This window comes from Arabidopsis lyrata (assembly GCF_000004255.2).
Source record: "Arabidopsis lyrata subsp. lyrata unplaced genomic scaffold ARALYscaffold_5, whole genome shotgun sequence".
NCBI lineage: Eukaryota > Viridiplantae > Streptophyta > Magnoliopsida > Brassicales > Brassicaceae > Arabidopsis > Arabidopsis lyrata.
Genome location: NW_003302551.1, coordinates 710,505 through 734,787, shown reverse-complemented (window position 1 = coordinate 734,787; position 24,283 = coordinate 710,505). Strand labels below are relative to the sequence as shown.

At 39.8% G+C, this 24,283-nt stretch overlaps 3 protein-coding genes and 1 pseudogene across 6 annotated transcripts; 3 read left to right on the top strand and 1 right to left on the bottom strand.

Annotated features, from left to right (window-relative positions):
• Positions 1-389: 389 nt before the first annotated feature.
• LOC9312865 lies at positions 390-3,700 on the top strand (annotated as a pseudogene).
• On the top strand, positions 1,374-3,684 carry LOC9312864 (F-box protein At2g34280). The gene is made up of 2 exons (XM_021024991.1): positions 1,374-1,444; positions 3,165-3,684. Exons 1-2 carry the CDS (start codon positions 1,374-1,376, stop codon positions 3,682-3,684), a joined length of 591 nt encoding a protein of 196 aa, XP_020880650.1.
• A 1,334-nt stretch (positions 3,701-5,034) lies between the features above and the next one.
• On the top strand, positions 5,035-8,575 carry LOC9311181 (protein indeterminate-domain 4, chloroplastic). Of its 4 annotated transcripts, none has more exons than XM_002876749.2 (4): positions 5,035-5,148; positions 5,584-5,808; positions 6,116-6,512; positions 7,459-8,575. In XM_002876749.2, the coding sequence occupies exons 2-4, from the start codon at positions 5,619-5,621 to the stop codon at positions 8,417-8,419; spliced, it is 1,548 nt and encodes a 515-aa protein (XP_002876795.1). In that variant the 5' UTR covers positions 5,035-5,148; positions 5,584-5,618; the 3' UTR covers positions 8,420-8,575. The 4 variants fall into 4 exon arrangements, with proteins under 4 accessions (XP_002876795.1, XP_020881176.1, XP_020881177.1 ...); XM_021025517.1 differs by having other exon boundaries at positions 5,063-5,319; XM_021025518.1 differs by having other exon boundaries at positions 5,063-5,389.
• A 5,193-nt stretch (positions 8,576-13,768) lies between these two features.
• On the bottom strand, positions 13,769-14,545 carry LOC110228705 (the record flags this gene model as incomplete). Its single annotated transcript, XM_021026779.1, has 1 exon — positions 13,769-14,545. A coding segment is annotated over exon 1 (744 nt), but the record flags the coding sequence as incomplete, so codon positions are not given.
• Positions 14,546-24,283: the final 9,738 nt, after the last annotated feature.

The following is a 24,283-nucleotide window of genomic DNA, read 5'->3' as shown; positions in this document are numbered from 1 at the left end:
GTCTATAACCTCTGGCACGAGCGCAACGAGCGAAGGACATAGGCAAGTTCAACAACCGGTGAACACCATTGTTCGAGTAATTTGCTTGACTTGCTAAGTTTTTCAAGAGGGCTTGTGACAACCAGTGAGTTTTTTTTTTTGAAATCTTTCTTGCCAAGTTATTATTATTTTTTTTTTGTTTAATTTGATTCCTTGATCAAGAAAAAGAAAACAAATATGTTTGATATACAAAAAATTTAATGGGTTATATATGTTAGATCATTGGTTTTGTAGAACTATTTTGTATTGGCTCGTTTAGGCCCAATAGATGCGTAACTTAAACAAAACAAAGTGTATTAGGTTATGTTAGTTCGTTGACCTAATTCCTTGCTAGACATAGTTTATGAATTCGGCGGACATTCAATTCACGAGAGTAAGAAGAAGTAAACATGACATCAATGGAGAAGACTCAGAAACTACTTACAAACAAACAAGTTGCTTCGTCCGCAAGAAAAGAAATCAAACGAAGAAGAAGCGAGTTTGAGAAGATTCATATACCTAACGATATCGTCGAAGAAATCATGGTGATGCTTCCAGTGAAAACGCTCATGAGATTTCTAGCTGTGTCAAAACACTGGAGATCTTTTATCATGTCGAAGGATTTCGTAGAAAGATACATGGCTCTTGAGCAAAGCAAAGAGTGCAAACTTCTTCTTGTCTCTAATTATTTTGTAGCTAAAGTGGCATAGGAAACCAATTTCTCTTTAGAAACAGTTGCCTTGGAGCCGACGTCAGCTTCTGTGATAGATGAAAAGGCTTTGAAATTCGAAATAACTGAATGGAATCTCTATATTTCAGAGAGCTGCGATGGCCTTGTCTGCTTATATGCCGTTGACATAGCAGTAAAAGTGGTAAATCCGGCTACAAAAACGTACATAGAACTCCCACTATCGAGAATTCAACAGATTTGTATGAACAAACAGGTCGATCCCGATTCAGTTCAAGATCCAAATCCTGTTAAATATCCAAGACTGTCATTTTCTCAGTTTGGATTTGGTAAATATTGGAGATACGCAAAATGTGTATCTTGCGGACCCAGTAATATGGATCGTTAAAGTCCATTATGGAGTGAAGCCCAAACCGAAGAATATTCTAGATCTCTATATTACCTCTTGTACAAGCTATATACTTATGTGTTTAGGAAAATTTACATTATATGGGTGTTAGCATTATGTTAATGTTGACATTATATATATGTATCTTGTATTTTCATATTTGATACAACTCAATAATATATTTTATTCCATAATATTTGACATGGTATCAGAGCAGACGATTCTAGTGGATCGAAATTAAAGCTTCCGCATTAGAACTCTTGTGATCAAGAGAAGATCATGGAGACGGTGACCCTTGGAGGAGAAGATGATGTTGAAGACGGTGGAGACGGAGACGATGATGACGTGAGGTGTGGATTTGTTCCACGTTAGGTTTTTTATTAAGAGAACAATTTACTCTTAGTTAGAGTTCTGTTTTTGGTTTTTAGTACAATAATTAATGGGGTTTTTCTTTTATTTAAAATAATGATTCTAAAGGGTCGTTTATGGCTTATATGGGTTTCTAGTTTTATTGTTTCTGGATATTCTTGAGTTAAGATTTTTTCAGAGAAATTTTATATATTGGCTCTTCTAGTTGTAAGAGAGTTTGGTAATAGTTTTACCATTACGGGGGAGTTTGGTTATAGTTTAACCATTAGTATAGTTTATTGGAACGCTCATGTTTTTAGGTCATGTTTAGTCCGAGTTATGGACCATCCAAGATAAGGATGATTGTTTGTGGAGCAGCATAATTTGCGCCCACGGGATGTATTCCCTTTTACCAAGACCAAAGACGAGCAAAAATTCCACCCCTATTTTCAAGATTGAAGCTTATACCCTTAGGCGTTTGTTGACATGATTTGTCCGTCCCGACATATCCTCCACGACATACGTGTTCCGCTTTGTGATTGCAAAGTTTGCGTTTTGCGGACCACGTTTGTCGTGCGGGGGAGTATTGAGGTAATATATTTTATTCCATAATATTTGACATGGTATCAGAGAAGTCGATCCTTGTGAGTTGTTAATCTAAATTAAACGCTTCCGCATTAAAAAAAATTTGTGATCATAATGCCCATGGGATGTGAAGCCATCGAAGACGATGGTGATGGTGACGATCCAGATGATGATGACGTGAGGTTGTGTCCACGTTATGGTTTTGATTTTAGGGTATGAGATATTTTTTTTATGTCTACGTTTATTACAATAGTTAGGTTTCTTTCTAAATAAGGCTTTATTGAATTAGTGCAAGAGTTTTTCTAATTAGGATATTCTACAAAGTGATGATGCTTATGGGTTTTTGGGTTTCACGGAGATTTATTGTTGATTAGAATATTTAATTTTTTTAATATGAGTTTTGATTTCTCATATTACGGGGGAGTTGTTTGGAATGCTCTTGTTTTTAGGTCAAAATTTTTTAATCCGATTTGTGGACTATCCGTGATAAGGACAATTATTTGTGGAGTTGCAAGATTTGCACCCACGGGATGTTGTTATTCCCAATTTACCAAGACTAAAGGCGAGCTGAAGTTCCATCCCTCTTTTGAAGTTTGTTGTACCCCGAGGAGTGTTTGACATGATTTGTCCTTCCTCGACATGATGTCCACGACATAGGTGTTCCGCTTTGTGATTGCATATTTTGCGTTTTGCGTCTCTCACTTTTGTCGTGAAGGGAGTATTGGAGATACGCAAGATGTGTATCTTGCGGACCAAGTAATATGGATCGTTAAAGTCCATTATGGAGTGAAGCCCAAACCGAAGAATATTCTAGATCTCTATATTACCTCTTGTACAAGCTATATACTTATGTGTTTAGGAAAGTTTACATTATATGGGTGTTAGCATTATGTTAATGTTGACATTATATATATGTATCTTGTATTTTCATATTTGATACAACTCAATAATATATTTTATTCCATAATATTTGACAGTAAAGATAGCGTTACGGGAAGATATAAACTAGTATGGCTATATAATACTTATCCTTTTTTTACTACTACGTGTGAGGTTTTGGATTTAGAAGAAAAAACATAGGTTCGTGAATACTAATACTCTTGATCGTCATAATATCTTGAATCATAATCTGTATAGCGATCAGGGGCCAGTGTTTGCAGACGGATCAATCTACTGGGTCACGGGAGATGAAGATGGAGATCCAACATCAAATACCAAACTCATAGTTTTTGATATTCACACAGAGATGTTTCAAATCATTCAAACCCCACCTTTTATTACCTCTGATTGTTATGGTGATAGCATTGTTCTATGCAATCTCCATGGCCGTCTCTGCATCTCTGAGTGGATTGGAGATAAGCAAGAAATTTGGTGGAGGGTTAAAGACAACACATGGGAAAAGATCTTCTCCGTTCACTTGCCTTCCACTTCCAATTACTCCACTTTGTTTGGTACTCATGACATTCCGCACCCTCCTCTCACACCTTTGGCCATTTGTAGGGACACCAATAAGGTTATCCTCGTGCTTCGCGATGAAGATAACCTCGTCGCTTTCGATCTTAATCCTCATTCTACAGGTTATTATCATTTGTATCACTCTTGTTACAAACGCTTAGCTGTTCCTTATTTTCCAAGTTTATCTCTTTCGTTCTATTGATGAAACGGAGCTAGTGAAAAAGAGACCTAGCTCTTCATATGTTGACTAGCTAATCCATTAACTTTGAAGTGTATCAGATTCAGTTATAAAAATTATTATCAACTCTCGGAATGGCAGAAACAGAGTTGTTGAGTTTTTCTTATTTTCCCATACAATTTCGGTTCATCTAAGTTTCTTGTGGGCTTACTTTTCTAGAGGGCTGGCCCAAAAAACAACTGGTTCGTGGGCTGTGTTTGGTATCTATCTCCTTATATAGGCTCTTTTGTGTGTGTGAGTGTGTGCTATTTCATATTACAACCCAATCAGAGAGGCTTAGCTATTTCAGCTTAGTTGGTACGATCTTATTATAAGGGTCGATGGTAATGAAGAGAGTATCAAGTTGAGAAGTTGCCTGATACTTAATATGTTTTTTTGTTAAAATGAAGAGAGTATCAAGTTAATATGTTTTGGTACTTTCTAATTAAACTAAAGTAACAATTAAATTATATAAGATAAAAAGACTAGGTGAAAAAGAGAAAATCAAACTATACGGTCGATTAGTAATATATATCAATCTTATTTTATCAAAGCTCTTAAAGTGATATTGGAATTAAAATGGTACAAATCTACTTGGTATATGGCAAGCAGCAACTATTACATGGGTATCAGCAAATTCATTCAAATACTATTGTGAATATTCTCTGGCTATCTAAAAGTTCATAGAATGATGAAGCGCATTGAAGAAGTTCATTCCATTTTATTGGCAAAACGATTATTGAAGATGATGATGATTCGGGACAAATTCTGGATACACGTTTATTAAGATTGAAATTTTCTGATTTATTGTTATAAAATCTATTCAGATCGGTTGAGGGTTACTCGTTCAGGATTAAGGTTTGGTTCAAACCAATTGGTTCAATTCTTTTGCATTGGATTTTTCTTAATTAAGGTTGAACAATTGAACATATTGAACCAAAATAAAAAAGCAATATATTAATTTTCATACAAAGAATCTAACAAATTTAAAAAAGTGTCTATATGATTGGTGTATCATGTGTATTAATATACAATATGTTATATTATTAACGATTTTGTTAGATAAAAACAATAAAAAGTTAGTACAACAAAACCTAATCAAGTTAAATGAAGAGAAAACGAGGGTTTTGTCTTAAAGCTCACCAGAAAGATACGAATGAGAAAAATGTGGTACCCACAACACACCCCCGCATGTGGACACATTTCACCGTTTTAACAGTGACACCCAAACCGTAACCATCCTTCTTAATTCTGTCAAATTAAATTATAAGAAAAAAAGTAGCTTTATTTTATATAAATGAAATAAAATAAAATGATAGAGACAGAGAGGGGACCTTAGACATACTTTTCAAGATCATTTCATATATGGCTTATTTTTAAAAGAAGAAGAACACAAAACAGTAGAGAGAGAGAAAGAGATATACAGATAGAGAGAGATAGGGCTTTGAGGTTTGTATTTGTATTATAATACATAATATATAGGAATAGTGTCTTCTTCTTCATCACCTTCTATATCATCATCATCTTCTTCTTGGTTCTTTCTTTAGCTCCGATTTATAGCTTTTAATTTTGACTATTTTTTCTTCCTTCTTCTTCTTGGTTTCTTTCTCTTGATCTCAGGTACAAGAAAAAAACAACTCAGAAATCTTTCCTCTTAATTCTTTCAAAAGTTTAGGAACAAAAAACAAAAGTATAAACTCTTAATTTGTTTTTCTTTGTTTATGTCTTCTAGTGAATTGTTTTTATAAAAATTCTTCATGTCGTCAATCTCTATGGATTTTTCCTGTTCTTATAATTCCTCCCTTCGTTTTCTTATCAAAAGATTAGTTGATTTCTTTCACTATCTTTTTTTTCTAACTTTTTTTTCTTATGAATTATTTGTAGATTATTCTCTTCCACGCAAAGAAGAAGATCTAAAGATGTCGTCATCATCATATAACACAAGCGTTATTCCTTCATCATCATCCTCTGCTCAGCCTTTCTTCATCACCAGCTCCGGCACCGGAGATAACGACTTTAACCGGAAAGATACTTTTATGTCAATGATTCAACAACCTAACTCCTCAGCTCCACCACCCAAGAAACGAAGAAACCAACCCGGAAACCCAAGCAAGTACCTCTTACACATAAATCTCTCTCTTTTATATATATTTATGGGATTCATCACTAATAAATTTCTATAAGAATCACTATAAGCTTTAAGATAAATCCAAGAAAACAAATAGAAGAACCCTAATCTTTTGTTCTCTTTTTTTTTGTAAATATAGTATCAAGATTTCATCATCTATATTGACAGTCTATGTACATGTTTGTAATTGTGTGTAACATTTTCTCGATATAGTCTACATAGATTGACATTTCGGATCCGATTGGTGACTAAATTTAATTGGTTAAAGTCTTTTATTGATTGAAATAGATCCTGATGCGGAAGTGGTAGCATTATCTCCAAAGACACTAATGGCTACAAACAGATTCATATGTGATGTATGCAACAAAGGGTTTCAAAGAGAACAAAATCTACAGCTTCACCGAAGAGGACACAACCTCCCATGGAAGCTGAAACAGAAGTCAACCAAAGAAGTGAAGAGGAAAGTATATCTTTGTCCGGAGCCCACGTGCGTTCACCATGACCCATCACGTGCTCTCGGAGACCTCACCGGAATCAAGAAGCATTATTACCGTAAACATGGCGAAAAGAAGTGGAAATGCGAGAAATGTTCTAAGCGTTACGCTGTTCAGTCAGATTGGAAGGCTCACTCTAAGACTTGTGGAACTAAGGAGTATCGATGTGACTGTGGTACCATCTTCTCTAGGTAACTAATCTCTATCCATTTCATTTAAATAATTTGTTCGTATTTGGTTTAAGTGATGAAACGTATAATATATGTGTCAGTGTGTGTGGTATCAAGATATACCTTCTTATCTTGGTAAAGTATAACAATGGACCACCGTTATTTTGTATTATATTGAAAATCTATTCTAAGTAAAAGCTGCATTCAACACTGCATGTAAAACTTAGCTTATTTACTAATTTACATGGAAAATACCAAATATATATAATCATCTGTGATTGAAAAATTGTATATTTGGCCACGGAGTTTGAACCTCGAGTACACCGCTTATAAAATGTATATAGTCATTATGTACATAGGATCTATCAATGTATTTGTTTGGTTGTTGATGAGTAGTGAATAGAGAAAGACAGTGAATAGAAAGTAAGAAAATTTAAAAGATGCTAAATTTGGTCACATGTATGAGTTGGATTTTGTTTTTCTATTTTCTACTTTTGTTTTCTTCTTCTTCACTTTGCAGGTTCCCCTTTTTACGAAACTCCTCTTCATTTGTGGACCCTCTTCTTATCTCTATCTCTCTCTATGTATGTAATATATACATACATATTTGGTAAGAGTGCGTTACTTATATTTATTACAGTGTTCTGGTGAACACTTTAATGCTCTTCTAGGGTTTCTTTCTATATTTTCATGGTTTGAGTAATATACGTTGTTGCAGAATGTGACTGACTTATATTAACATTCATGGGTTTTGCATTAAATGAAGAAGGTCTTTCACTAAATTAGCAATTGACTCGACCTCTATATTCTTCTAACATTCTCTCCTATATATGGTAGCCACAATAACTATAGCATTTATTGATTATGACTCACGGAATTATTACATAATATAAAGTTTATATATATGAATTAATAGCTTTATTTATCGACCGTTGTCTTATTTACATTTTTATTTTTTGCTTTGTAGACGTGATAGTTACATCACACATAGGGCTTTCTGCGATGCATTGATACAAGAGACTGCAAGAAACCCTACCGTGAGCTTTACGTCAATGGCAGCTGCTAGTAGCGGTGTCGGCTCTGGGGGAATCTACGGGAGACTTGGTGGTGGCAGCGCTCTCTCACACCACCATTTAAGTGACCATCCGAGTTCTGGATTTTCCCCTCTCGCGGGTTACAATCTGAACATTGCAACTTCTGAAAATAGGAGAGACTTTCTTCCGCAATCGTCAAACCCTAACTTCCTAATCCAATGCGCTTCGAGCCAAGGAATGTCGACTACAATGCCAAACAACAATGATCAGAGTTTCATGAACCAGCATGGTCTGATACAGTTTGATCCAGTGGACAACATCAACCTCAAGAATAGCAACACCAACAACAGCTTCTTCAACCTCGGATTCTTTCAAGAAAACACCAAGAACTCGGAGACGACTTTTCCTTCTCTATATAGCACCGACGTTCTGGTTCATCACCGTGAAGAAAACTTGAACACGGGTTCTAACGTGTCAGCTACGGCACTACTTCAGAAAGCTACACAAATGGGTTCAGTCACAAGCAACGATCCTTCTGCTTTGTTCAGAGGCTTAGCTTCTTCGTCTAATTCATCAAGTGTTATCGCTAATCACTTTGGTGGAGGACGAATTATGGAGAATGATAATAATGGAAACCTTCAAGGTCTAATGAACTCATTAGCGGCCGTTAATGGCGGTGGAGGATCCGGTGGCAGTATCTTCGACGTTCAATTTGGAGACAATGGAAATATGAGCGGCTCGGATAAGTTAACGTTAGATTTTCTTGGAGTTGGAGGAATGGTGAGAAATGTAAATCGCGGTGGTGGTGGTGGCCGCGGCAGTGGTCGTGGCGGAGTTTCTTTGGATGGTGAAGTGAAGTTTCCTGAGCAAAATCATCCATTTGGAAGAGGTTGATAATATCTTATTATTGTATAACTTAATTAGGTGATAATTTTGTTATCTTCGCTTGTTGTTTTCATAATCAATATATAATATATCTTTAGTGAGCTTTTTAAGTTTGGATTTGGTTAGAGTTTGTGTTTTATATAATAAAAGAAAGTAAGTTTGCTATTTTGTTGACTAATGGTTTCGAATGAAGAAGGCGGATTAAACGAAATGGCTAAAGGATGAAATGCGGTTGAATGGTTAAAAAATGGTAGAAACTTTGGAAAAAAAAAAACACCAATCTGACCATAGCTAGACATCACCCACCATTTAGTGTATACAAAATCTTCACTAGCTAAACTTCAAAAAGACCTACTTGCATTTATGCTGTATTAAAAATCTAAAGGAATGTCTCAGCCTCTTGTTCTGATATCCGTCATGCTTCGGTCGACACCATAATATGAAATTCATGTTCTCATAAACCGACATGGGAACACTTTCAAGATCAAAGGTATAGGAGATAAATCGTCTCTCGCACTGCCCCATAACGGGACAAAAGATATCGTAATACATCTCACGATCTATCTTTTTTTTTTTTTTTTTTCGCTCTCACGATCTATCTTAATCTATAATTTACTACCATATAACCTAAAATGTTGTTCCAAATAAAGTGTTTAACTTTCGAAAGCTAGCTCTCTAATTTTCCATGTCTGAATTTTCAGATAAATCAAATTCAGCTGTCCACCGAGACATGTTAACAGATATCCATTTAAAAAAATATAAATACAGATATCCTGATTTTACGATATTTAAAATAATGTTTGTTTTTATCAAAAAAAAAAAAATGTTTATACGCAATGACGGTGTTTTAATAAATCATTAGGCTACATGTCTTCTTCAAACTTAATAATTATATTATAGATTTTTTACTTTGAAAAGTTGTATATGTAAATGTATGGATCTATGCCTAAACTAATGAGATATTTTATATTTGAGTTGTTAATAGTTTATATACGTGTACATAGATTTATTATAATTAAAAGTATATGTAAAATTATTTTTGAATTTGGAACCAAAAATATATAACATAATATATAGTTCATGTTATATGGCTTTGATTGGTAACTTTCTACCGTTTCAACAGTTACAAATCATAAAAACATTACTAAAAATGTTACCAAAAACGTTACTCTCAGCTTTTTATATAGCTTTTATGTATCATTTTTTTTTACAGTTTTGAACTATTCCGTAAAAACTTACCGTTCTAATTTACAACTAAAATATTTGTACAACTTACCTATGGGATTAAAGTATTGTTAATATCCATACTCAAACTTGTTATTGCATATTTGTTATAAACAAAAGCAATTATTGTTTGGAACTATTGGTCATATATCTGATTAATAAAGTTTATATAATTAAAATATATGTATAAGTAAAGACTAAAATATAACTATGATTAGGTGGGTCTCTGTTCAAGTAGTACCATATATGATATCATGTCCGGTATTTAAAAATAAAAATCGTACTTTTTTCTGGCTACATATATATAAAGGAAGATAAAACATCCACTTGAATATATCCTATAGATTTATTCGGGGAATTTTTGTTTTTCTTTAATTGAATAGTTTATGACTATATATGTGTAAATCATACGTACCATGTTATAGATACTAAATTTAATTCATTAAACTAGATTACACATCCCACATTGCACATGCAAATATACATATGAGCATATTTAAAGACAATAATACTCCAATCGTATCGGATATATTCCAATACCAAGGACATTCCAAACAGAAGCATCCAACATCTTCATATTATTAAATATCATGTTGTAATTGAAAATTCATATTGTATATAATAACTAAATAATTATATATTATATATATTTGATCTATAAATATTGATTGTGAGTGCAGCTATATAGGAAAATGTCAAAATCAAAGAAATATTATGTTGTATGATAACAAGGTGAAGCAAAGAGAAGGGAATTGATATATTAATATGTTGACTCACCTCTACTGATCCTCCACAATATTTTGGCTTATATTGCATATTAGTTAGAAGATAGAACCCCAATTAATTAAACAATTAATTCGGTATAATACATCAAATTTTAAGTTTTGAAGTATATATCATATGGAAAGAAGAAACCAATTTTCAAAAGTATTACTTGGTTTACTTCGATATATTTGGATTGATCATATGATATAATAATCTTTAAGTGTTCAAAATAAATGTTAATATGTTCTATCTTTAATGAAAGTTTTTTGTGTGCTAATCTTTTTGTATTATATCAAATTTTATACTTCAAATAACTTTTGATAATATATATGTGTGTGTGTGTAAATTTAAGAATTTATATTGCTCAAAAATTTAAGATGTTTTTTGAAGTTTTGAACTCGTGTTTTGAGGATAGGTTACTTTGAAAAGTAGATAAACATGAGCGTAGTTAAAACCGTGATAATACCTAGGATGTGGTGTATACCGGTTACATTTATACACTAAAGTTAGAGGTTGATCTCAAAATGATTTTGAGAATATCTTCCATGAAATTATATATTTGAAATATTAGGATGGTGCTGCATGTTCTTTTGAAAACTCAATGTTCAAGATTTTGTGGGAGCTCATTGAAGTATGGGTTGCCTGCCCCAGTCCCCCTGTAATATATCGTTTCAACTAAGTTCCTTCGATATTTTCATCCTCTACCTATTTCCCTCTATACACATTATACTCTTCACAATTCCACCCAATTTTATACAATTCCACCCAATTCACCAAAATCAATTATGCTGCCTAAATGCATTTTAAAATCATAAAATTGCGTTTTACAATTGATAATCTGCGATTAAACCGGTAATCTGATCCATGTTTCATAACCAGAATTGAACCTTCTGTTTGATAGAAAGGGTTCGATTTGACTTAAAAATCAAAAGGGGGAAAAATTTTTAGTTAGGATTTGGAGTTCTTCTTCTTCTCCATCGATACCGACACTCTTTCTTCAACTTCTACTTCGGATTTTGCTTCATCTCTTTAGATTGTCCAATTCTTTTTGTTATTCTTCTTGTTCTGCTTCTGTTTCGTTGTCTCTGGTGTTGATTGGATCGTCGTCTCTAGAGAATCCGAAGCATGGTTGGGTCGAAAGTTATGATATTTCTTTTAAAGAACCTGTTATCGTAGTTGGATTTGTTTGAATTCGTCCGAAATTGTTTGAATTTGTTAATGATAGTGAGAAAGAAATGTATGACGATGATGTTTTATTTTGTACAATTGTAGTGACGATGATGTAGAGCACAATAGGGGTAATGAATCAGAGAATGCGAGTGAGAGTAACCAATTTCGAAGATGAGGCACAAATTGGCAGAGAAATCAATTTTAAAATACTATTTTATGATTTTAAAACGCATTTAGGCAACATAATTGATTTTGGTGAATTGGATGGAATTGTATAAAATTGGGTGGAATTGTGAAGAGTATAGTGTGTATAGGGGAGAATATATAGGTAGAGGATGAAAGTATAGGAAGATCCTAGTTGAAACGATATATTACAGGGGGACTGGGGCAGGCAGTCCTTGAAGTATCCACTATTCAAGAAGCTTAGCCCCTTTTTTCAAACCCATGTATATGAGTTGAGGTTCTTGGTATGATCTTTTTGTTTGTTATGAGTTTGGCTTTAGGTTTGCAAATCGCTTGGGATTTGCGTGGAATATTTTCTTTAGGTTGAAACATTTTGATTTGTGATGTTTCAACGCTTGCTTTTTTTTTTTTTTTTAACTTAAGGGTAAATTCCTATACCTATGGAGGGGTCTAGGACTAATCCATGGGGAGAGGGTATCCCACGGGTAGGGTCCCTCCCAAGTTTTCAAATGGGCCGTAAACAATGGGCCCATACTCATGTGGCTAAAGAGATAAACTAAGCAATTATGCGTCTGGGGAGAATCGATCCCTGGCCTATACCAACAGGGCCACTCTTCCACAAGACTAGAACCACTAGCTCACCACCTCTGGTTTGTTTCAACGCTTGCTGCTTGGCTGATATTTACTAGAACCACTAGAAAAACATAGTGAAGGCTCTAAGATATATATGGTTTTACATCAAAGTGGTAAGTAAATATCAGCCAAGTTCAACGCTTGCTGCTTGGCTAATATTTACTTACCACTTTGAAAACCATATATATCTAAGAGCTTTCACCATGTTTTTCTAGGATCCATGTCAGAGAAACGTGATTGAATAGAATTCTCTGTTATTATTCACATAGGCCAAAGAGGCACCATTTATACAAGGGAATTATGACCTAATTAGCTAACCTAATGATACAAGTAAAAGACGATTAAGGACAAGCTAATATATACACCAATACCCCCCCTCAAGTTGGAGCATGAAGATTAAGAATGCCCAACTTGTCTTGAAATGCCAAAAATTCACGAGCTCCCAATGCTTTGGTAAAAATATCGGCAAGCTGACCCTCAGTAGGAACATGTTGAGTAGCTATCACTCCTGCCACTATCTCGTCTCGTATAAAATGACAATCGGATTCAACATGTTTAGTCCGTTCATGGAAAACGGGATTAGCCGCAATATGAAGAGCAGCTTCATTGTCACAAAATAGAGACATAGGTGACGAATGCATAACTCCAAAATCTCGCAAGCATGCCTTTATCCAGAGCAACTCCTTAGTAGTATCTCCCATGGCTCTATATTCCGCTTCAGCCGAAGACATGGAGACCCGATCATGCTTCTTTGTACACCATGAAATCGGAGAAGCTCCCAACTGAATAAACCAACCCGTCAAAGAACGCCGAGTAAGAGGGCATCCTTCCCAATCTGAGTCACACCATCCACGAACATGTAAGTCACAATCAGAACTAAGAAGGATGCCTTGGCCTGCAGTACCTTTTAAATAACGAACGACTCTCAAAGCCGCATCCCAATGGTCCTGGCGCGGAACCTGCATAAATTGTGACAAGATATGGACACAATATGCAAGGTCCGGACGCGTAACAGCCAAATATATCAACCTTCCAACCAACCTCCTATACCGTTCTGGATCCGTAAGAAGTTCATTCTTTGATACCGCTAATTTATGATTTTGGTCCAAAGGAAAATTGACCGGCTTGGCACCCATAAGACCAGTTTCAGAAATAATATCCAACGTATATTTTCTTTGTGTCAAATAAATTCCCTCAGTATTCCTTGCAATCTCTTTTTTTTTTTTTTTTTTTTTTTTTTTTGAATAAAATGTAAAATTTATTCGAAAAAAACGTTTTTACATCAAGTGCATCGTTTGGTTAATAAGTGATCAAATAAAATTACAAACTATTCCCTTGTAGTGTTTATCTCGAAGCGAACCAAGCTTCCATGCATCCGTCGTACCTCCTATCTCCTTGTTTTCGAATCGAGGAGATCCTGTTCCGAACTTGTTTGTCAAGAGTTTGAAGCAGCTGTAGTGGTGGTATTGGTGTTTCTCCATGCCTCCGACTGTTCCTTTCTCTCCATATTGAGTATATGGCTAGCTGAAAAGTGTACCGTACCAGGAATAGGTCAACTCTGCGCAACGACTTGTCTGTGAGGATCCTGAGAACATCACTCCACGATGTGGTGAATTTCTGTCCAAGTATCTTACGGCTCAAACCAGACCAGATTTCTTCAGCATAGCAACACTTAAAGAAGAGGTGGTCTCTGTCTTCAATTTGTTGAGTGCAGAAAACACAAGACGGGTCTACTCCATTTTGCCAAGTTAGCATTCTGTCTCCAGTTGCTAAGCGATTCTTTATTGCAAGCCATGATATGAAAGAGTGTTTGGGTGTGGCATGGAGGAACCAAATACCCTCGCACCATTCCATACATGGCCTAGCTTCCCGAATTGCGTCCCATGTCTCATTAGTACTGAATTTGGTCTTGTATCGATCTCCTTTGCCTTTCCATAGCACTACATCTCTTTCGTGTGTCAGCCCCTTTGTTTTAATTGCATCAATCTCTGCCTCTATTTTGTTGAGATTTTCAACTCTGTGCCTTCTTCTTTTATGTGTTGCAATCACCTCTGCTAGTGAGGACTGAATTGTTATCCCCATATCAATACATCCTCTCTGACCCGTGTAATCAATAAGCCTCCCCATTTGTGACCAATTATCATACCAAAAAGAAGTTTCTCTTCCATTCATCACCTCTATTTTAGTAAAACTTGCAGCAAGCTCCTTGTATTTGAGGAGTTTTCTCCACATCCAAGACCCCATTGATGTTTTTTCCTTAAGTGACCAGAAGGAACCTTTCCGTATTAGATATAGCTTTATCCATTGTGCCCATAAAGAGTCGGAGGAGGTTATTCTCCAAATCAGTTTTAAACAGCTGACTTTATTTGCTTCATGTATTGATCTTAGACCTAGACCGCCTTCTTCTCTAGGTAAACATACATCTCTCCATGCCACTTTGGCTTTCTTTGGGTTTAGAGCAGGTCCGGACCACAAGAATGCTGAACAAAGCCGGTCAATTTCTGATATGCAAGCACTTGGGAGTCTAAACGCAGAAATCCAAAAGTTGGTGAGGCTCTGAATGACTGAACTTATGAGCTGCAGTCGCCCTGCAAAGGAGAGGTGCCGAGCAGTCCAGGAACCAATCCGGTCCCTTATTTTTTCAATGAGTGGAGAATAGTCTGAAGTTGTCATTCTCTTAGATAGCAAAGGGAGTCCGAGATATCTAACGGGTAGTTGTCCGGAGTCGAAAGGAAAGCTTTGAAGGATCATTTCCTTATCCCTTTCATCTATCCCTGCCATGTACAATGTTGATTTTTCTAGGCTTATCTTCAGGCCAGCGAACTCTGCAAACTTCGTGAATAACTGGAGGATTCCTTCTATAGATCTTTTTTTCCCATCTGTAAACACAAGCAGGTCATCCGCAAAACACAAATGTGTTAACTTGAGATTTTTGCATCGTGGATGGAACCCTATCTTCCTTTCCAAAGCAGCCTTGTCGAGCATCTTTGATAGAACATTCATACATATGACAAAAAGGTAAGGAGAAAGTGAACATCCTTGTCTTAGGCCTCGTGTACTTCGAAACAAACCAGATAATTCTCCATTAACTTGCACCGAGAAGGAGGCTGTTGTAACACAAAGTTCAACCCATTGAATGAATTGCTGCGGAATGTTTAGAGCTGACAAGACGTTGAGAAGGAAAGGCCACTGTACCGAGTCGAAAGCTTTGGATATGTCTATCTTTATGGCACTTCGAGCTGATACCGTGTCTTTGTGATAATCCTTTATTATTTCTGATGCCAACAAGACATTTTCCATTAGAAGACGGTCCTTGACAAATGCAGATTGATTTGGCGAGATGAATTGCGGTAGGATGGTTTTGAGTCTATTTGCGATGATCTTAGAGATTACTTTGTAAATAACGTTGCAGCAGGATATGGGGCGATAATCTTTCATCTCTCTTACCTCTTTCTTCTTTGGTATCAATGCGAGAATGGTGGCATTCATTCCTTTCGGTATAAACCCTTTGATGAAAAAAGATTGTATAGCCACTACAAAATCTTTTTCAACAATTGGCCAAGTTTCTTTGAAGAATTCTACCGTATATCCATCAGGGCCCGGGCTTTTGTTGCTCGGCATTGAGAATAAGACTTTTCTTATCTCATATGTAGTTACTTCACTGGTCAGTTTTGAACAAACCTCCTCTGTACACTGAAATTTCAGAAGATCCTGCAGCTCCTCCTTCGTTTTTCCCTGATAATGGTCCGGCTTATATGCAAGAAACTCTTGAAAGAACCTTGCAGCCTCTAGTTTCATATCCTCCTGAGAATCCACTATCGATCCGTCTGCACATTTTATCTCTTTTATTGCATTTCTCACCTCCCTAAGCTTTGCAGTTTTAAAAAAAACTTTGTTGTTTCCATCTCCAACTTTTAACCAATGTAATTTGGATTTCTGCTTTAGAAACTTTTCCTCCAGTTCTGAAAGATGAAGCCAGCGGTGGTAAGCTCGTGATTCTTTCTGAATTGCCAAAACTGTTGGGTTTTGAAGTGTTTCTTGCTGACAGCTACAAAGCTCGGCATATGCCTCCTTTGTTTTCTTTGTCAGTAAGCCAAACTTGTTCTTACTCATTATTCTGATCTTTCCTTTCAAAGCTTTTAGCTTTTTTGAGAGTCGATATAGCGCAGATGTGGAGTGAAAAAGGGTATCCGTGGAATCCCAATAATCTTTCATCATGGGCAAGAAATCTGGATCAGACGTCAACGCATTTGTAAACTTAAAAGGCTTACGAATGCGAGGCTTATCGAGTTGAATCTTTATTCGACACCGTAAATGATCCTTACAGCCACCGGCTTCAAACACACTGTAGGATTGTTGATAATCCGCAATCCAATTATTGTTCACCAAGACTCTGTCCAGTTTTTTGCAGATCAGCTCACCATCTCTTTCTCTTTTATTACACCAAGTGAAACACGGCCCTTGTGAGTTCATATCACTCAAAGAACAATATCGTACCAGATCTTGAAAATCACGCATTCCCACTTGAATTGTGGGATTGACATCATACAGAGAGTGCTCATCTCCCTTTAGAATTTCATTAAAATCACCATAAATCATCCAGGGTTTGTTTCGAAACAGAGGAGAGTCCTGATGACTTCGCAAATCCTCCCATAATGTTTTCCTTTCGTCTACAAGGTTTGAGGCGTAAATGAAGGAGCAAAAGAATTCTTCTGTCGCACCTTCCATAAGCACAGAACAAGTGATCATTTGACCGCTAGTAAAGCAAGGTGTTAGCCTCACTTTCGGACTCCAGACCACCCATATTCTTCCCAACCTGTTGAAACTGTAATTTGATAGAAACGACCAGTCTGGAAACACTGCATTAACCAGACCCTCTGCCTTTCTTTCTCTTACCCTTGTCTCAAGTAAACAACCAAACTGTAACCCGTCTTTATATACCCAATCCTTTACAACGGAATGTTTAAATGTTTTGTTGAAACCCCGAACATTCCAGAAGAAACTCGACATTAATGATGTTTTTGGTTCTTCTTACTCGGGTCTCTAGAGAGATTCCGAGCGGGTTGAGAAGATGGGTTGGTGATGAACTTATGTGCTCCTTTTGATTCTCGAGGAAGAGACTGTCGCAATGGCAGAGTCTCTTTGATCGAGGTACTGTTCTGTTTCACTGTTTTTCCAATAACTTTGGGTGTGTTTTCAGCTTCAGCTTCAGCTTCATCATGCTTGTTTTCTGCAGCATGTTCAGTTTCAACCGACGGGTCTGCTTCCTCGTCATCTTTATTGCTGTTTTTTCAGTATTATCATCTCCATCCTCACATTTTCCGCTGAGAGCTGAATAGGAATTTGACAATATGTATACTTCCCCATATTTCAGATCCTCTGGCTTTTTTGGCGGGCTACGACTGGATTTCTGTGGAGTTATCCAGCCCTCATTGGTCTGATTCTCTGCAGCTACAACTTCTGTCTGTTGTTTTTGTTCCTGACCCTCTCCCTCTTTGTTTATTCCGGAGCTCGTATCATTTGCTGAAACCGCTTTTGGTGTTGAGACTGAAATTTCATGTGACTGTATTGTTTCTCGCACTGATGCAAGACAAGCGTTAGTCACATGTCCCCATTTCTTACAGCTTCTGCATCGTGGAGGAAGCCAAGGGTATGAGTATTTGACTGTGACATCCAACTCTCCTTCCTCCTCTCCCGTTAGGTTGTATTCATGAGGCAAATCTTTTGTTAGGTCTGCTTCAACCAGTACTTGAGCAACCTCAAAACTTTCACATGCTTCTGTTTTTGGGTGTAGCCTAATTGGTTGTCCTACCGCACTAGCCAGAAAATCTAACCCCTTGTCCGTGTACATGGTTAGCGGAACATTTTTTAAAGTAACCCACAATGGGATAGACTTCATTGCCGGTTGTGCCTCTTCAGAAAACGGTGTCCATTTCGTTATTAGCATTGGAACATTCATGATATTCCACATGCCACGGTTCAGCAATCTTCTCCGCATTGCCTCATTCCGTACCCGAAACTTGACTGTCGTGTCATTGACTGCAAGAACATCAATCAATGTTGATTTATCTCCAAATCTCTGTTGGGGTTGGATTTCATCCTTTAGCACCGAGCCGGACTTTGGACGCCTCAGGGAACTTCTGAAGACACCTCGGGGAAGCATACCAACTATTTCGTAGGAAGCGAGCCATTCACCTCGGTGCAAAGTGCCATTCACCTCGGGTCACTGCACCGGTTGCCTCGGGGAACGCCCATAGCCTGCTCGGGGTCTGTCAGCAAGCTTGTGAACCCGAGCCGGCTCTCTTCAAGCGCCCGAGCCGGTTCACTCTAGGAATCCGAGCCGGTTCGTGCTAGGACGCCCGAGCTGGCTCCTTCCGTGGACCCGAGCCGATTTCCCTTGGGAGCCCGGGCCGTGCCTCTCCTGTCCCCGAGCCGATTGCACAAGTCACCCGAGGCAAAGACTTAGTAAAATATTCGTCTTCAAAGTACCATTTCCAAGCGAGTCGTCATTTCCGAAAAAGAAGGATCATTTTCGATAGACCCGGAAATGATAAGGAAGAACCCCAAAGGATCAACTCAAATCAGGAAATCTTCCAAGAAACTCCGAAGAATAAGGAAATTATCCTTATTCCGCGATATTCTAAGCCGACTTCGAGATAAATGGAAATCTTCCGAGAATATCGCTGGAGAGGCGGTTTATCACCCCTATATAAAGAGACTCAAGGCTCAAGCGGAGGGGTAAGCAATATCGCTCTAGGATTTACACTACGCAAAGCTCTCACAGCACAAACATCTTTTTCTTTTACGATCAAACTCTTGTACGATCAAAACTACTCTTTTCATCAATAAGATCAAGAACACCATCTTTGGTTACAATTGTTTCTGTTGTTCTTTGAGAATTCACATTTATCGTATCCCTAAATTAAAACCCTAGACAAATCTCGATTGTGTTAGTTTCGACTTCCACAGTTTGGCGCCGTCTGTGGGGACACTTTAGAATTCTCTTACCCTAAGACGCAGAACTCGATTACCGAAAAGGACGATGAACGAAGACGGTCGTCAGACACCACCAGCCGGAGGAGGGAACCCTAACCCTCCGAACCCTCAGAATCCTCAAGCCGATCCGACGATCATAGCGACTCTAGCCGAACTGAAAGATCTAATGGTTAAATTCCAGAAGAAAGTTGACGACCAAGAGAAAGCTAACAAAACCTTGGCGCAGCGAGTCGACGAAATCGCAACACGTGGGCAACAAAAAACCACGCATTTCCAGACTCGGCCGCCACGAGCTCGGAGGGACTTGCCTGGCATCAACCCAACAAGACTCACGTTCGCGACGCCAACCGACAACACCAGAGTCGCAACCCGAGCCGACCCTGCCAGACGCGAGAACCAAGATGATCCCACCGAGCCAGACGCAGTGGACTTGACGGACGAGCCAGATGATCTGCAAGATGAGCGTACCCGAGCCGGAGCTAACTCCGCCGAGCGAACAGATCTCACTGACGATGAAGAAACTGAGGAGAACATAATATGGGCCGAAGAATCCGAAAGGGAGGACGAGCTCAGCAAGATCCGAGCCTCCCTAGCCAAGGCGGAAGCTGATATGAAGCTCGTCAAAACCCAGATACATAGCGTTTCATCCTCTGCACCAAACATCGACCGAATTTTAGAAGAATCTCGGAATACGCCCTTCACCAAAAGAATTTCTGAAACGACGATGTCCAATCTGGGGAAGTTCAAAATCGACTCCTACAACAGATCAGCCGACCCAAAGTGTCACATTAAATCTTTCGTGATATTCGTAGCCCGAGCCAGGTTCAAGCCCGGGGAGAAGGATGCAGGTCTATGCTTGCTGTTCGTGGAACACCTCAAAGGACCCGCATTAGAGTGGTTTTCTAGACTGGAACGAAACTCGATTGACAGTTTCGACGAGCTGTCGACACTATTCCTCAAACAATACTCCGTCCTCATCGACCCCGGAACCTCCGACGCGGATCTGTGGTCCCTATCTACACAGCCCACCGAACCGTTGAGAGATTTCCTCACAACCTTCAAATCGACGCTAGCCAAGGTCGAAGGAATTACAGATGTAGCCGCTCTTTCGGCTTTGAAGAAAGCACTCTGGTACAAGTCAGAATTCAGGAAAGAGTTGAACCTGTCTAAACCGACAACAATTCGCGACGCGCTGCATCGAGCCTCGGATTTCGTCGCCCACGAAGAAGAGATGGCGCTGCTAGCAAAGAGGCATGAGCCAACGAAACAGGCGCCCCGAGCCGAGAAAACCGAGAAATCCCAAGCGACACCTCCGGTCCAGAAGAAGACGCGTGAGAGCGGTACGTATACGCACCACAAAGGGCGCAATTTCTCAGGATACCATAACTACCAGATTGACACGCCCCGAGGCCGAGGCCGTGGGCGAGGAAGAGAGTCCTTCACCTGGACAAGGGATCAGCCACCGAGCAATGATCAAGAATATTGCGAACACCACAAAATTTTCGGCCACCATACCTCGAGATGCCGAAGCCTCGGAGCCAAGTTAGCAACCAAATTCCTAGCTGGAGAGCTCGGGACAAACGTCACTCTTAAGGATCTCGAGCCAGAGCCAGAGCCCGAGCAGACCAACTCGGGAAGAGACCCCGAACCAAGGAACCAGGAGTCTCAGAAAAGAACCCGGGCGTCGGAAGACGAAGACCGAGATGGTACGCGGCAGAAGGTTCTTACCATAATGGGTGGATCGCCATACTGTCCTGACACCGTAGCGGCAATCAAAGCTTATCAATGCCGAGCCGAGACGCCTAGCAACTGGACAAGACGCTTCGATCGACCTAACGACGTGATCACATTTGAAGAAAGCGAGACAAACGGGCTCGACATGCCTCATAACGATCCAATCGTCGTCACATTAGCGATAGGAGACCATGATATCTACCGAGTATTAATTGACACCGGCAGCACCATCGACGTAATCTTTCGCGAAACGCTCCGACAAATGAACATCGACATGTCACAGGTGATTCCGACCCCGAGGCCTGTCCTCGGATTTTCAGGGGAAACTTTGATGACGCTTGGAACCATCCAACTACCAGTCCGAGCCGGCGGGGTAACAAAGATAGTCAACTTCTCAGTCACCGATCAACCTACCATCTACAACGTTATAATGGGAACTCCGTGGTTAAATCTAATGCGAGCTATCGCATCAACATATCATCTGTGTGTCAAATTCCCGACCCCCAATGGCGTGAAAACGATCTGGGGCAGTCAGAAAAATTCTCGGATGTGTTTCATGGCAGCACACAAACTCCGAAACCCTGTCACTGAAGCGAAGGCTGAAACCGATCACAAGAAATCAAAACTTGGCCGGAGTGAAGAGAAGGCTATATCTAAACAGTTATAGCAATTACAGATCGAGGAGGCGCGCGAGGAGAAGAAGCCTACCTCGGATCCTGTAATCTCAATTAGCCTCGACGACGAACGGCCTGAACGATGCGTGGAAATTGGCAGCGACTTAACCGAGGAAATCAAGACCGAGCTCATCTCATTCCTCAAAGAGAACATCAACACCTTCGCCTGGTCGGCTGAAGATCTACCTGGGGTAAGCATCGACGTAATCTGCCACGAGCTGAATGTTGACCCATCTTTCAAGCCCATCAAGCAGAAGCGAAGAAAATTGGGTCGGGATCGCGCAGATGCCGTGAACGCCGAAGTAGAAAAGCTCCTGAAGATCGGCTCGATCTCCGAAGCAAGATATCCGGACTGGTTAGCAAATCCTGTCGTGGTTAAAAAGAAGAACGGCAAGTGGACAGTCTGCGTCGATTTCACCGATCTGAACAAAGCTTGCCCTTAAGACAGTTTTCCACTCCCACATATCGATCGCTTAGTGGAAGCAACCGCGGGAAATAAGTTGCTATCATTCATGGATGCTTTCGCAGGATACAATCAGATTCTCATGCACCCCGACGATCGCGAGAAGACAGTATTCATCACAGACCGAGGTATCTACTGTTACAAAGTCATGCCCTTCGGACTCAAGAATGCTGGCGCAACGTATCAACGGCTCGTCAACAGGATGTTCTCCGAGCAGCTCGGGAAGACGATGGAAGTTTATATCGACGACATGTTAGTCAAATCCCTTGAAGAAAGCGATCACATAGCCCATCTACGCGACTGTTTTCGCCAGCTCAACAAGCAAAACATGAAGCTCAACCCGGCAAAATGTCGTTTCGCGGTAAAGTCGGGAGAATTCGTGGGATATCTCGTAACTCACCGAGGCATCGAGGCAAACCCGAAGCAAATCGATGCTCTACTGAACATGCCCTCACCACAGAACAAGCGCGAAGTCCAACGTCTCACCGGGAGAGTCGCAGCCTTGAACCGATTCATCTCGCGGTCCACTGACAAATGCCTGGCTTTCTACGATACTCTGCGCGGGAACAAGAAATTCGAATGGACCGATCGCTGCGAAGAAGCTTTCCAGGAACTGAAGAAGTATTTGGTTAATCCACCGGTGTTGGCGAAACCAGTCCCAGGCGAGCCATTATTCCTGTACATCGCAGTCTCTGACACGGCGATAAGTGGAGTCATAGTCAGGGAAGGCAGAGGGGAGCAGAAGCCGATATTTTATGTCTCGCAAACTTTCACCGACGCGGAAACACGCTACCCGCAAACTGAAAAGCTCGCCCTCGCCGTAGTAATGTCAGCTCGGAAGCTACGGCCATATTTCCAGTCTCACTCAATTGTCGTCATGGCGCCCGTATCACTCCGAACCATCCTGCACAGTCCGAGCCAATCGGGACGCCTGGCCAAGTGGGCAGTAGAACTCAGCGAGTATGACATCGAATACAGGAACAAAACATGCGCGAAATCTCAAGTTCTGGCCGATTTTATCATCGAGCTGCCAACAGAGAACGCCCGAGAAGAGTCACCCAACGCTGTTTGGATCCTCCACGTCGACGGCTCATCCTCAAAACAAGGTTCTGGCGTCGGAATCCGCCTAGCATCACCAGAGGGTGAAATCCTCGAACAATCCTTTCGGCTAAATTTCGATGCGACTAACAACGTGGCTGAGTATGAAGCGCTGATAGCAGGACTTAAGCTGGCTCGGGGACTTAAGATCAACAAGCTACGAGCCTTTTGCGACTCCCAGCTCGTGGCTAATCAATTTAATGGAGAATACGCGGCTCGCGACGAACGAATGGAAGCGTATCTTGCTCTCACGCAAGACAGTTCGGATAGTTCGAGTTAACCAGAATCCCACGAGGTGAGAACACATCGGCCGATGCCTTAGCAGCTCTAGCTTCAATCTCCGACCCAAATCAGAAGAGAATCATACCGGTTGAGTTCATTGAAAAGCCGAGCATTGAAGATAATAACAATGACCAAGTTCTAACAGCTCGGGAGACAGAAGAACCGGAAGAAATGGACATCGAACTGCTAAACCAGCAAACTACGGATGCAACTGAGGCCGAATACGGAAGCGACGCCAAATGGATCGGAGCCATCCGAAGCTACATTGCCGATGGAGAAGTTCCTACTGAAAAATGGGCAGCTCGGAAGCTTAAGGCAAAAGCGGCTCGGTATACTCTGATCGACGGAGAACTCTTTAAATGGCGATTTTCCGGTCCCCTCCTTATCTGTGTCGAAGGAAATGAAGCTCGGAGAGTCATGGAAGAAGTACACGGCGGATCTTGCGGAAACCATTCTGGCGGGAAAGCCCTAGCTATAAAGATCAAACGCCACAGATATTTTTGGCCGACAATGGTCAAAGACTACGAGAAGTTTTCTCAACGGTGTGACAAATGCCAGAGGCACGCACCAACCATTCATCAACCCGCCTAGCTCCTCTCTTCCATCACTTCGCCTTATCCGTTCATGCGATGGTCCATGGACATCATTGGA

What these genes read in the sequence shown, in the direction of transcription:
- LOC9311181 (XM_021025516.1), top strand. Translation starts at nt 5,472, where the DNA reads ATGGATTTTTCCTGTTCTTATAATTCCTCCCTTCGTTTTCTTATCAAA. An exon ending in AAACCAACCCGGAAACCCAA is followed by an intron (nt 5,809 to 6,115) that starts GCAAGTACCTCT and finishes TGATTGAAATAG; the next exon opens with ATCCTGATGCGGAAGTGGTA. An exon ending in TGTGGTACCATCTTCTCTAG is followed by an intron (nt 6,513 to 7,458) that starts GTAACTAATCTC and finishes TTTGCTTTGTAG; the next exon opens with ACGTGATAGTTACATCACAC.
- LOC9312864 (XM_021024991.1), top strand. Translation starts at nt 1,374, where the DNA reads ATGGAGACGGTGACCCTTGGAGGAGAAGATGATGTTGAAGACGGTGGA. An exon ending in GGAGACGATGATGACGTGAG is followed by an intron (nt 1,445 to 3,164) that starts GTGTGGATTTGT and finishes TAATCTGTATAG; the next exon opens with CGATCAGGGGCCAGTGTTTG.